Source organism: Ascaphus truei, chromosome 16 (assembly GCF_040206685.1).
Source record: "Ascaphus truei isolate aAscTru1 chromosome 16, aAscTru1.hap1, whole genome shotgun sequence".
NCBI lineage: Eukaryota > Metazoa > Chordata > Amphibia > Anura > Ascaphidae > Ascaphus > Ascaphus truei.
In genome coordinates, this window is record NC_134498.1 from 44,645,036 (window position 1) to 44,658,806 (window position 13,771).

Below are 13,771 nucleotides of genomic sequence, written 5' to 3' on the forward strand. Positions count from 1 at the left end.
ACATATCCCCCTCCCCAGCTCACACCTACTGGGGTGAGCGGCCATGGACCTCACTGGGGTGAGCGTCCTACCTGAAATACTTGAGCTAACTCCTCAGTACAACATTAAGTATTCACATGATACGAATATGAACTTTTTCCATGGCAATTATGGACAATAGGTTTCGTCATAAGAGACTATACTTGGCAAACATATTTTGTTGCTCTCTATTAGGGAACTATTTTGAAAAATAAGTGTCTAGCACACATTCTTACAACCCAGGATATGCTAAATATATTCACAAAACCAAACAATTTCTATTATCTCCCTGGGTTTTTCTACTGTAGAATATGAACCTCATTATATATTTACCAACCGAAAGGGCCATCAACCCTGTATATTAATTTGTAGTTTAGCTACATTTTCAACACAGACAACCAATATAACACTGTAACATTGACAAAATGCTTATTCTAGAGGCCTAATATACCTTAACTACAATAGCTTATTTGCATAGTTAAGTGTCCGTGACATAGTCCACACGTGTAATAACAAAAAAAATATCGGTCAATTCCCCAAACACATTTTTTTTTTCTTTGACTTCCAGTCCATTACATTTCCTGACTTTATTTCATAGGCCGCTGCAAACTGCAAATGACTGGACTGTTTCTTTAGCTTCTGACGGAACTCTGGGGCCGGATAGTCTTTGTCTTTATATTGTGGCCCAGAGTGGCGAGATCCGGAAAAATTCAAGGCCAGCGTTGACCTTCGTCGCTTTTGATTTGCGACCTTTGAACCTTTATGGTACTTAGAAGATGAAGCACTGATTACCTGGAGCACCTTCACCTTGATGGGGCTCTCACTAACTCCGGCTGTACCCTGTGGTATTTTACCTTTGCAGCCGGCAGGCATGTAGTCTTGGACCTCTCTTTCCTGAGGTCTACATTTATTCAGGCGGAAGTACCGCTGGATAACCAGTGACGCATTTCTCAGGGTTTGATAGCGAATCCTGTTCTGTGTCATCCTAGTCAGAGACTGGATTTTTATAGTTGCTCCTTTCATAATGAGGAACCTGTTTCGTACCATGCGGGCACGGTAGAATGATTGAAGAACACAGGCTGCTTTATTCCGGTGATTGAACCGACGAATTTTCATCCATCTGTAGGCAGCCTGTAGGATGATAGTTGCGGCGCGTTTACGCCGATAATTTTCTCTTTCCCTTCTTCCTTGGACAAGAGCTTTGCAGTGCTTCTGAATTATTCTAATGCTTTTCTCCTTTTTCAAAATGTTAAGTTCCTCCACGAGAGAATTCTGTTTTGTGCATACATGTCGCAATTCTGTTCTCAGAGCGTCCATTTCTTCCTGGTGCTGGCTCTGAGTGTGCATCAGTGCTTCCTGCACTTCTAATTTTTCCTGAGTCAACTGTTTCTTTACTTTTTCTGCTTGGTCAGTCAAATCTGAATTTTCCAATTTCAGAGTCTCATTTTCTTGCTTTACAGTCTCTAACTCACTTAGGGCATTCTCATGGGTTTGCTTCAACATTCCCAGCTCTGTGTTCAGACCGTGGCCCTCCAGGCGTAAGTGTTGCACCTCTGTGCTGAGCGCATGAACCTCTTGTAGAGCCTTCCCGTATTTCTGTTTTAGGATAGCAATCAATTTGTCAGACTTAGGGCCTCATGCAGTAAGCCCCGATAAGGCTTTTTCGGCATTTTATAGCCGTTTTTTGCCCTCCTGATTCAGTAAGCCCCGATAAGTGGGAATTATCGGCAACTTTTCTTGCGAAAAAATTTTTTGGTGCTGATCGGCAGGCCAGATTGGAGATTTTATGGCCAATCCAGCCCGCCAACTAAAGTTGGCAACTTGCTGAAGGAGAAGCATCGGCAAGGGCGACACTTAGGAAAAATCAGCCCTTTTTCCTGCCTGTGATTGATGCCGGGGGTCTCCGGAGCTGATACCCGCACCGGAGCCCCCCGGCATGCATCCGAGGCAGGAAAAAGGCATTTAAAAGCCACTTCATTACCTTAGCGGCTAACCGCTAAGGCAATGAAGGGGTTAACCCACCGTGCCAGCGTTATTGTGGGTAGCGGGGATGGGTGAGGGGGGTATTTGGCCCTGGGTGTGAGTTTAGGACTTGCGGGGGGGATGCGGGGGCACTTAACCCCTTCACGACCGTAGCGGTTAATACCGCTACGGTCCTGAAGGGGTTAAGGCCTCCCGCTACCCACCCGCAAGCCCTAAACAACCACCGTTGGGGCTAATGCCCCCTTCACACACCCCCACTACCCACAATAATAAAAAAAAAACACCCCAGCACCACAATAACGAATTAAATAAATAATTAAATAATTATATATATATATATATATATATATATATATATATATATATATATATACCCAACAACACCTATACCCCCCTAACATACAGTATAGTAATGGGCAGAATGACTATTATCCACAAATGGATAATAGTGCAGTTGTCCATTTACAATACTTACACAACAATAAAGACTTTAAATACATATAGCACTCACCCATGTCCCACTGCCACGATGAAGGCCATCCTCATCTTCATCCTGCCCATGCCCCATCCGCTTCTGCAAAACAAACACAAGAATTACAACATCCAAATTAATGTCCCCTAACCCCTTAATCACCATAGCGGTTATTAACCGCTACAGTTATTAAGGGGTTAAGCCACCATCACCCACATACCCTCCCCCACAAAGCCCCCCAACCACCCTCACCCAATACCCACAGGGGAGTCCTACCAAATACCCTTGGGCCTAATACCCCCTCCCCCAGCACATACAGTACAATAATGTGCCAAATAACTATTATCCACATAGGGATAATACATTATTTGGCCATTATTAAACACATTCAATAACGTTAAAATGTAAATAAAATTGTACTAACCTCATCAATAAGAAGTCTCCGTCGCCAGCATCATCCTTGGGGTCCGTTGCCAACATTAGAAATAGCCACAACATTTCAATATCATTAACATAACACTGAACCCCTTAATCACCTTATCGGGTACTAACCTGAAAGGTAATTAAGGGGTGAAGCCATCCTGCAATGCCTACAACAGTTATGCATAACATCTTCAGTGAAATAAAAACCAATTGCCTAACCAAATTCCATTTAATCATTCAATCTGTAGGCTCACATGCCTCATAAAACATTGCATTTACAGTGTATACATGTAGCATACCATGTAAACTGCATGTACACGCTGCAAATCAATGTTAACAATACAATAATGCCACTCAAATCGCCATACATCACAAGAAGTATATTATTTAATACAATAAACTCACCATCAATGAATTACCACACATCACTTACATCCCTAAACAATTAAAATACCATCCATACCAATTACACAATGAACTAAAGCTATCCTAACAGAGAACCACTTCAAAACATAGAAAAAAGTACACCAACAAATACAATATACTAAAGCAAGGCTTTCCATATCCTATTGTACGGCCTGGAAGCCCAAAACTTACATCTGTCTAAAAATAAAATACATTTAGCACACATCAATGCATAGCCACAATGATTAACAATACAGAATTAGAAGCTTTAACAACACTATCATTTCTTACCCTGTATATATATCTGTACACATACATACAGACATACATACAGTGGGAAGAAATGATATGCATTATAAAAAATGAAAACATGAAAAAGCAACACAAAAAACAGTTACATTAAGTACATTTCTTTATTTAACTTACCATTACTTGCCCCCACCGACTCCCGTTGATCAGCTTACTCACGAACCAATCCACGACACCATCCACGACACCATCCAGGAACAAATCCACGACACAATCCAGGAACAAATCCACGAACCAAACCAGGAACCAATCCAAGAACAAGTGCAGGAACCAATCCAGGAAGCAAGCCACGAAGAAATCCAAGAAACAATCCACGACACGATCCAGGAACAGGAACCCATAAAAGAAAAGAAAAAAACAAATTAAACATTAAAATAATAAAACATGACAATCAAGGGTTGTACTAGTTTTATTCTTAGTGAATCTGTATTACAATACCTTGTTCCGGGGTCTTCTTGACATCCGGTGCCACGCCCTGGTCTTCAATCTTCAGGAGGAGGTCCGTCCTCCTCGGCATCTGCCTTCAAAATGAGACGACATAGGCTTTTATAGGCCTATGACGTCACATTTGTCGTCATATGGTTCCCACGGCCCTGATTGGGCCGTGAAAACCATGTGTTTTGGCCGATGTAAAAAAATTGATGACGTCACTTAAAGGCAATGCCAGCACAGCCAATCAGAATGGCTTTGCTGCTATTGCCTTTAAGAAAACGTCATGAAATGACACATGGCCGGACTCACATGGTACTTGAACCAATCAGAGTAGGGATGGAGTTCCCACGCTCTGATTGGCTGGCTTACCATGTGAGTCCGGCCATGTGTCATTTCATGACGTTTTCTTAAAGGCAATAGCAGCAAAGCCATTCTGATTGGCTGTGCTGGCATTGCCTTTAAGTGACGTCATCAATTTTTTTACATCGGCCAAAACACATGGTTTTCACGGCCCAATCAGGGCCGTGGGAACCATATGACGACAAATGTGACGTCATAGGCCTATAAAAGCCTATGTCGTCTCATTTTGAAGGCAGATGCCGAGGAGGACGGACCTCCTCCTGAAGATTGAAGACCAGGGCGTGGCACCGGATGTCAAGAAGACCCCGGAACAAGGTATTGTAATACAGATTCACTAAGAATAAAACTAGTACAACCCTTGATTGTCATGTTTTATTATTTTAATGTTTAATTTGTTTTTTTCTTTTCTTTTATGGGTTCCTGTTCCTGGATCGTGTCGTGGATTGTTTCTTGGATTTCTTCGTGGCTTGCTTCCTGGATTGGTTCCTGCACTTGTTCTTGGATTGGTTCCTGGTTTGGTTCGTGGATTTGTTCCTGGATTGTGTCGTGGATTTGTTCCTGGATGGTGTCGTGGATGGTGTCGTGGATTGGTTCGTGAGTAAGCTGATCAACGGGAGTCGGTGGGGGCAAGTAATGGTAAGTTAAATAAAGAAATGTACTTAATGTAACTGTTTTTTGTGTTGCTTTTTCATGTTTTCATTTTTTATAATGCATATCATTTCTTCCCACTGTATGTATGTCTGTATGTATGTGTACAGATATATATACAGGGTAAGAAATGATAGTGTTGTTAAAGCTTCTAATTCTGTATTGTTAATCATTGTGGCTATGCATTGATGTGTGCTAAATGTATTTTATTTTTAGACAGATGTAAGTTTTGGGCTTCCAGGCCGTACAATAGGATATGGAAAGCCTTGCTTTAGTATATTGTATTTGTTGGTGTACTTTTTTCTATGTTTTGAAGTGGTTCTCTGTTAGGATAGCTTTAGTTCATTGTGTAATTGGTATGGATGGTATTTTAATTGTTTAGGGATGTAATTGATGTGTGGTAATTCATTGATGGTGAGTTTATTGTATTAAATAATATACTTCTTGTGATGTATGGCGATTTGAGTGGCATTATTGTATTGTTAACATTGATTTGCAGCGTGTACATGCAGTTTACATGGTATGCTACATGTATACACTGTAAATGCAATGTTTTATGAGGCATGTGAGCCTACAGATTGAATGATTAAATGGAATTTGGTTAGGCAATTGGTTTTTATTTCACTGAAGATGTTATGCATAACTGTTGTAGGCATTGCAGGATGGCTTCACCCCTTAATTACCTTTCAGGTTAGTACCCGATAAGGTGATTAAGGGGTTCAGTGTTATGTTAATGATATTGAAATGTTGTGGCTATTTCTAATGTTGGCAACGGACCCCAAGGATGATGCTGGCGATGGAGACTTCTTATTGATGAGGTTAGTACAATTTTATTTACATTTTAACGTTATTGAATGTGTTTAATAATGGCCAAATAATGTATTATCCCTATGTGGATAATAGTTATTTGGCACATTATTGTACTGTATGTGCTGGGGGAGGGGGTATTAGGCCCAAGGGTATTTGGTAGGACTCCCCTGTGGGTATTGGGTGAGGGTGGTTGGGGGGCTTTGTGGGGGAGGGTATGTGGGTGATGGTGGCTTAACCCCTTAATAACTGTAGCGGTTAATAACCGCTATGGTGATTAAGGGGTTAGGGGACATTAATTTGGATGTTGTAATTCTTGTGTTTGTTTTGCAGAAGCGGATGGGGCATGGGCAGGATGAAGATGAGGATGGCCTTCATCGTGGCAGTGGGACATGGGTGAGTGCTATATGTATTTAAAGTCTTTATTGTTGTGTAAGTATTGTAAATGGACAACTGCACTATTATCCATTTGTGGATAATAGTCATTCTGCCCATTACTATACTGTATGTTGTGTATTGCTGCTATGTTTATTGGGGGCATTTGTCCCCAATAAACATGCTACTATGCGTTAACCCCTTCATTGCCTTAGCGGCTATCCGCTATGGTAATGAAGCAGCATTAATGTATTTTAATAATATTGTGCGGAAGCAGGAGGCCCCCTGAGCTGAAGCGCATTTATTTGTGGCTCAGAGACCCCCTGCCTCCCGAGTTACAGGCCCCGGTTTGGGCCATCGGTTACAGTGTGGACGCCATGTTTATTGCGGGGACGCTATAAACATGGCGGCGACACTGCCACCCGATGACACATACCGGGGCCTGTAACTCGGGAAGCAGGGGGTCCCTGGTCCACAAAGCAATGCGGTTCAGCTCAGGGGACCCCCTGCTCACTGTACAGTATAATTAAAAAGACATTCATGCTGCTTCATTACCGTTGCACATAGCCGCCAAGGTAAGGAACGAGTCTTTATTGATGTGTGTGTGTTTTATTTATACTATACATGTGCAGAGGGTCTCCGGAGCAGAACAGCGTTGGTTTGAGGTCCGGGGACCCCCTGCCCCCCGAGATACAGGCCCCTTTATGGGGTGCCGGTATCCCTCTGGTTTGTTTACAGGCCGCGGTCACGTGATCGGGACCTTTAAACGCCGAGGGATACCGGCACCTCATAAAGGGGCCTGTATCTCGGGGGGCAGGGGGTCCCCGGACCTCAAACCAACGCGGTTCAGCTCCGAAGACCCCCTGCACATGTAGAGTATAAATAAAAGTTGTTTTTAAATACTTTTTTTGGTGCCGAAGTTTGCGCTGAGAGAGCGGCTTGTCTCTCTCAGCTGCAAACATCTATCGGCACCAAAGGCTTATCGGGAGCCTTATCGGGAGCCAGGCTGTATCGCCACAGCTCATCGGCAGCTTTGCTTTCGCAGTGCTTCAGCAGGGATCGGAAGGATTCGGCCCTTACTGAATACTGCGAGGGCAAATCGCCCAAAAAATACATTTTCGCAATTCGTGCCGAAAATTTTGTATCGGGGCTTACTGCATGAGGCCCTTAATCTGTTTTTCATCCATGGTGGCAATTACGGTGTTGGCCTTTTCCAGACTAGTCGTCACCTCTTCCAGCTCACTCCGTAAGAGAGACTCTGTTTTCTTCAAAGCCTCGTGCTCTTATAAAGCTGGGAGTATACACCTCTGTAACTCGGCGTTCGCTTCTCGCACCTTATTGTTAGATTCTTTCTCCTTCTTCCAACATTCTCGCTCCTTCATCAATCCCTGCCGCAGGACTTCATAATCATGGCGGGCAGCTTGGAGTGCAGAAACCAAAGCCTCTTTATCCTGGTTCAAGGATTCAGCTTCCCTTTGCTCCTCCTTTTCCTTTGCCACTGTTCCCGTGACAATTCTGCTGGTCACTCCGGTATGCAGCACATCTTGGCGCCTTTCTGACGCATGTCCTGACAGCGCAGGTTCAAGTGGCTCGGTCACTTCCCCTGTGACTTGAGGAACAGTTTTCTTTTTCTTCTTTCTTTTTGCTTTATTAGCTCCAGAGATATCAGTGGTACTGGGCACAAGCTCACTGGTATCAGCTTCCACATCTTGCTTGCACTCATAGGGCGTTGCTTGTTTTTGCAGCTGTTTGTCTTTGAAAATTTTGGGGCACACATCTTCCATGTGACCTACTTTATGACAGGCCCAGCATACTAAATTCATCTGTGGGTACGGCTCTCCTCCAGGGGCCACATACGAGTCGCCATCATCATCATCATCGTATGGCCTGAAGGGACACTGCTTTTCATGATTATGTACATTACAAAACAAACATTTCACGTTGGCCATTTTAGAAACCCGGCAGGGACAATCTGCTAACTGCAATTTCACTCACTTCAGCAACTTGCATACAGCACTTGCTACAGTAGCTGCAAATTCACTCACTTCAGCAAAAGGCATTAGCTTTACAAACAGCACTGGCAAGATGCAATTTTTTTTTTTTTCTTCAGCAAAACATTTTGGTTTTCTGTTTGGGTTCAAGTGCTATTGCATCCACACTTCGCACATTCTCTGTGTATGCTAGAAGCACAACTGATATACACAGTGGGACAGACTTCACTCATAGCATCTGTACTTTAGTTCAGCTGGGCGGCCATTTTAAACCCCCGCATTTATTTGCAAACCCACAGACTTTTTAGTGTCGACCCGCATTCTCCACCATATGTGACAAACGCCCCTCTTTTGTAGCGCTGACGTCTGTCTGGGTTCTTCCCGACACAGTCTTCTAGGGTTAATTATACAACAAACAGGATCATGCAAAGTATTATGCTGCTTAACTCAGGCTTCTGCCTGCTTTATTTTCATCCAAGTAAGGTACTGCAGCTTTAACATGTGTAGGTTAGAGGTACTCAGATACTTTCATTCAGCAGTTCACTCATTTCATTGTTACAGTATTTCCCACACTGTTATTTCAAGTAAAAAGAAACCAAATTATATAAACAAAATCCTATCCCTTTCAGGGATCTAACTACACATAGAATCAGTCCTCTAACAGCTGCTGGCCAACTAACCTGGTTCCCCAGCTTAAAACAATGCTCTCTCATTTAGGGTCACTTAGATACAGCACAGTCTTTTAGCAACAGCAGTAAACATTTGTTTGGTCTTATCTGTTCGTGGTGGGAACTCGGTCCCGTGTCCAGGCAAATCCTCTGGTACTGTGATACTTGGAGGGGCCGTCAACCCCGAAACTGGAAACAGGGGAGCAGTGATACCCCCAGCCTCCAGGCTCTAAGGAGAGAGAGAGAAATGCAAAACCTCTCTGCTCTAAATACCTGTGCATGTGATTAGAAGAGCAGGTGAGGGAGAACTAGAGCCATTGTAATCTGTGGTCTGGATTTTCCATCTAGCTGCCTGAGTTAATGTGAAGCTGTGGACCGGATCATTTTTAGCTATTCCTGCACTTTCTGCTCTAAAATGGGGCAGAAAGCTGCCTAACATCTTTGGACTATGTCACAATATATATATATATATATATATATATAAATATATATATATATATATATATATATATATATATATATATATATATATATATATTTATGACATGCAAGTGAGCATACAGGAATATTTCCATTTGCGATATATATATATATATACATACACAGAATTATAAAGTCCTTTGTTGCCAGAGGGGCCTGCAAAATATTTCTCGACAAAGCAGTTAATCTAAATCAGTGGTGGACCATTCCAGTCATCAAGGGCCACCAACAGGTCAGTTTTTCAGAATATCCCTGCTTAAGCACAGGTGGCTCATTCATAATGACTGAGCCACTGATTGGGCCACGTGTGCTGAAGCAGTTATAACCTGAAAACCCGACCTGTTGGTGGCCCTTGAGGACGGGATTTGTCCGTCCCTGATCTAAATCAACTCATATTCGCAAACAAATCAAGAGAATGAATCTTGCTAAATGTAGTTAATAGTCAAAGTATCCACATACATAGATGCCCAGGAGTGGCTTCATTGGTGAGCCATGAAACTCGTAGAGTAGGTGCATAAGAGGCTTATTGTCAGAAGCACAACACTCCTTTCCTCCTATCAGAGTCTTACCCTTACTGTCCTGCAGCAATTTCTCTGTTCCCATGAGGCTGTGGCAGTTGGGGGACTCAGCAGGTACAGGGGTGCAGATCATTCAAACTACAGTTCGTCCCACCCCAAATTTCACCCGGCCATTTAAAATGTTTTATTTGGATAACCGGGTCCTGTTTGCTTAATATAATGATGAATGCAGCTTTGTGAGTATTGTGGACCACCATATCACTAATAACCTTGAAGAGCTTGCTGGGGGACCCATAACTCATGCGATGATGTGCGCTGGGAGATGTATTATTCTGATGGGTTGGTTTGCAGGTTGGGCATTGGAATGAATATGAACGTTTCGTGCTGATTCCTGATCAGACACCTACAAACGAGTCTTCATCGGCGGAAAACAAGACAATCGTAGTCACAACAATTTTGGTAAGTTGTGTTTTTCTTTGTAGTTTTGGGCAGTGGAGTTGGATACCCAGTTCCTGTCTCACTTGAGCTGTGTAAGCAATATAGAGTAGGCTGCCACTTCCATTAGTCTATTCCAGGGGTGGCCAACTCCAGTCCTCAAGGGCCACCAACAGATCAGGTTTTCAGGATATCCCTGCTTCAGCTGATTGAGCCACCTGTGCTGAAGCAGGGATATCCTGAAACCCTGACCTAATGGTGGCCCTCGAGGACTGGAGTTGTCCGCCCTGATCTATGTGAAGACACTACAAAGCTGACGGGATGTCCGTGTTTTTCCAGCTGTATAATACTTAGGCATGTGTAACAAGCTGTAAAATGCTGCGTGAGATGCCCATGTAGCACACATTACTGCCCCCACTGGCATTTAATGACGGGCTATTCTCTTATATTCTGCATTATCACTGCCAATGAATCCTAAGGAAAATCTGTAATATTCTGCATTACCAGCGGGTGCAATAGCCTTTGCTACAGTACATGTGTTTTTATGAGTTCTGCACAATTGTGTTTAAAGCGATATTTTATCGCTGCAGTATGCGGCGGTCACGTTGGTGTTTTTCTTGTCTGAATAACAGTTTATAGCGTGAAAATTGCCGTCCAAAGCCGAAGTGCCAAAAATTCAACATCATTTAGCCAAGAAGTAAATAAATAAAACCCAGCCCCTAGTGGTAGATTCTTGTTATATACCACGCAATATAACAAGGCAAGACTATACTACCCAGAAGGAAGTACTAATTATTACAACCTACTCACTGGTATGACCTCATATCAAAAAAAAACTACGTTTTTTCAATAAGGTACAAGAGAGAAACATTTTCCAAAGAAGTACAGAAACTGCACCAAAGCCAAATGCCACAGAGTACGTAGTGCATTTCCAAATCAGTCCCAAGAAAGGTGGTAGAATTAGGTCAATCGGTGGAGTTAAAATATGTTTCAGGTTGATACAAAGGAGTCCTGAATTGGTTGTAACATTGATGAATAAGAAAGTCTGACGGGCCTATTCTAATAGCTTCGATAACTAAGTCACCAAGCAGTTTGATCACTTCTCGAACGGTTTTGGCATGTCTAGCTATTCAGAAAGCTTCGATAACGTGCCAACATCGCTCGAGAACGGCTTCTCCCCGAGAGGGAGCGCTCCGGCTCAGACAAACCGAGTGGGTGGTCAAAAACAGCTCAAACTCGCATTTCTTGTTAAATCACCCTATAAGACTGGGCAGAAGGAAGGAGCATGGTTAGACTGGATTGGCTGAATGGATGGTATATAACTTCCTTTAGTTTATCTGTTTCTTTAGGTCTGAGGGCCATTATTGATTGGGATTTTTGTCACCCCAAGAGGCAATGCTGTTTTAAAAATAAGTTCCCTGCGTCGTTGTGTTCCTCTGAGTCCTTTGTTTGGTTGGGTAATGGGGTGATTTTTTACTTTGATATACTAATAACTAAATGAAGCTTGTCTTTCTCTTCTGGCTTTTTTTTTTTTTCCCAGCTAAATAACGAGACCAATTCATACATATGGGCTTAGATTTCTTTGATGTTTTACAAAGTCACAATCTCATCCCTTTCATCTACATTTAACGAGGCAAAAAAAAAATGGCTTTCAACAGCCTCTTTCCGTAATCATTAAAGCACACTTGGAAAAAAAAATGTTGAGCCTCCTTTCTTTTGTCAAAGGAAAATCCATACGTCATGAAAAAGAAAAACCATGACCAGTTAGAAGGTAACGACAGATATGAAGGATATTGTGTGGACCTGGCCTCTGAAATCGCAAAGCACGTTGGGATCAAATACAAACTGTCAATCGTAGAGGACGGGAAATATGGCGCTAGGGACCCAGAAACCAAAATCTGGAACGGAATGGTGGGTGAACTTGTGTATGGGGTAAGTATTTCAATACTTTATTAATATGATGAGTCTCAAGGGGCCTGGTAGACACACGTCAATTTAAATGCTAACTACATGTGAAGCAAGTGTATGAGAAACATGTTTAGAGAGGTGGACGAGGACAAGAATGGACATTGAAACATATTTAAGCCTTGCCATGCTAAAGAAGCTAATACTACTATGTGGATCAGGGGAGCCCAACTCCAGTCCTCAAGGGCCAACAATACTTCAGTTTTAAGGGTATGCCAACTTCAACACAGGTGCCTCAATCAGAAGATCAGGCATTTTGACTGAGCCACCGGTGCTGAAGCAGGGATATCCTTAAAACCTGACCCTTGAGGGCTGGGCGAAGTTGAGCGCCCCTGATGTAGATATTTCCAGGCTCCTCCAGTTCTCAAGAGGTTAAAGTAGCTGCATAGAAAAAAGAAACAGTGCTGGACTCTAACATTAAACCATTGGCGCAGACTCAGAGAGGCTATTGAAGGAGCGCTCCCACTTTCTAGGTCCGAAAAGCCGATTTTTCTACAACGTGTGTTTACATTTCTCTTGTTAATCTAGTCATAAAGTCTATTTTGATTTTCTCTGCTCCTTACCAGTTTGGGGGAAATATTAATATCAGGTTTTTTATTTTTTCTATGGAACCAGCTGGCCATTGTGAACTTTAATTTAAGTTTATAAATGATCACTGATCTTTGGAATCAATGCGCCCATCTTTCATGAATTAGGTATGCCTTCCTAACGCAGGGCATTGTGGTCTATATTTGCTAAGCGTACTTCTGCCACAAGACACCAATCTATTGACTTCAAACGCCAGTAGCGGATTTGCGGCAGAAGATCACTTGATAAATATGGCCCTATATGTATCTTTTTGGGGTATGTAATATGAGAAAAAGAGCAGGTACTTTTTTTCACTGGAGAACAAACACCATTTTAACTTTCATATGAAATAGTATCTGGCAACTGATCAAAAGCGATGTTTTGTTTACCTACTTGTGAAAAGAAAGAACCAAGCGCAAATAATATCACAACAAATCAAAGGTAACACAGATGATATACTATCCTTAATGAGTGCAGCTCCTGATGTAGAATTCAAACCAAATTCAATCAGCAAATGAAGGAGAAACAGGTGCGCAAATCACATCAGGACATGGAAAAGAAAGTAAAAACACAAAATAGTGCAATATTGTCTACTCCAATAGAATAGCTTCAATACTGGAGTTTCTATAGAATTTGCACTCACGTGTTTCACGTAAAATGAGAGCGTTGTGGTTGTTCAAAGTTACCAACTTATGTCTCCAGACAGGTACTCCAGATCCATATAGAGAGGGGGGGAAATTCCATATACAAAAGAGGGAAAGCAAAATAGTATAGTACTGTTTTTAATGTTAAAAACACAAAGTATTCTCTTACATAAGTGCCTTTGTTTATGAGCATTCAGACCACCCTGGGTCATAGGGTCAGACAAGGTATTCACAGCAACAGGATCCGCTCCACGGCCGTCACAGCAGGTAC

General features: G+C 42.4%; 1 protein-coding gene across 11 annotated transcripts in view; it reads left to right on the top strand.

Annotated features, from left to right (window-relative positions):
- Positions 1–13,771, top strand: part of GRIA3 (glutamate ionotropic receptor AMPA type subunit 3) — a 184,842-nt gene that overhangs the window by 132,351 nt on the left and 38,720 nt on the right. For all 11 annotated transcript variants that reach the window (XR_012788424.1, XR_012788423.1, XR_012788427.1 and 8 more), the window contains exons 9-10: positions 10,241–10,348; positions 12,050–12,256. Coding sequence is in view for 6 of the 11 variants with exons in the window: in XM_075573403.1 (XP_075429518.1) it covers positions 10,241–10,348; positions 12,050–12,256 (315 nt within the window). In the remaining 5 variants the exon portion in view is untranslated. The remainder of the gene's footprint in view (positions 1–10,240; positions 10,349–12,049; positions 12,257–13,771) is intronic.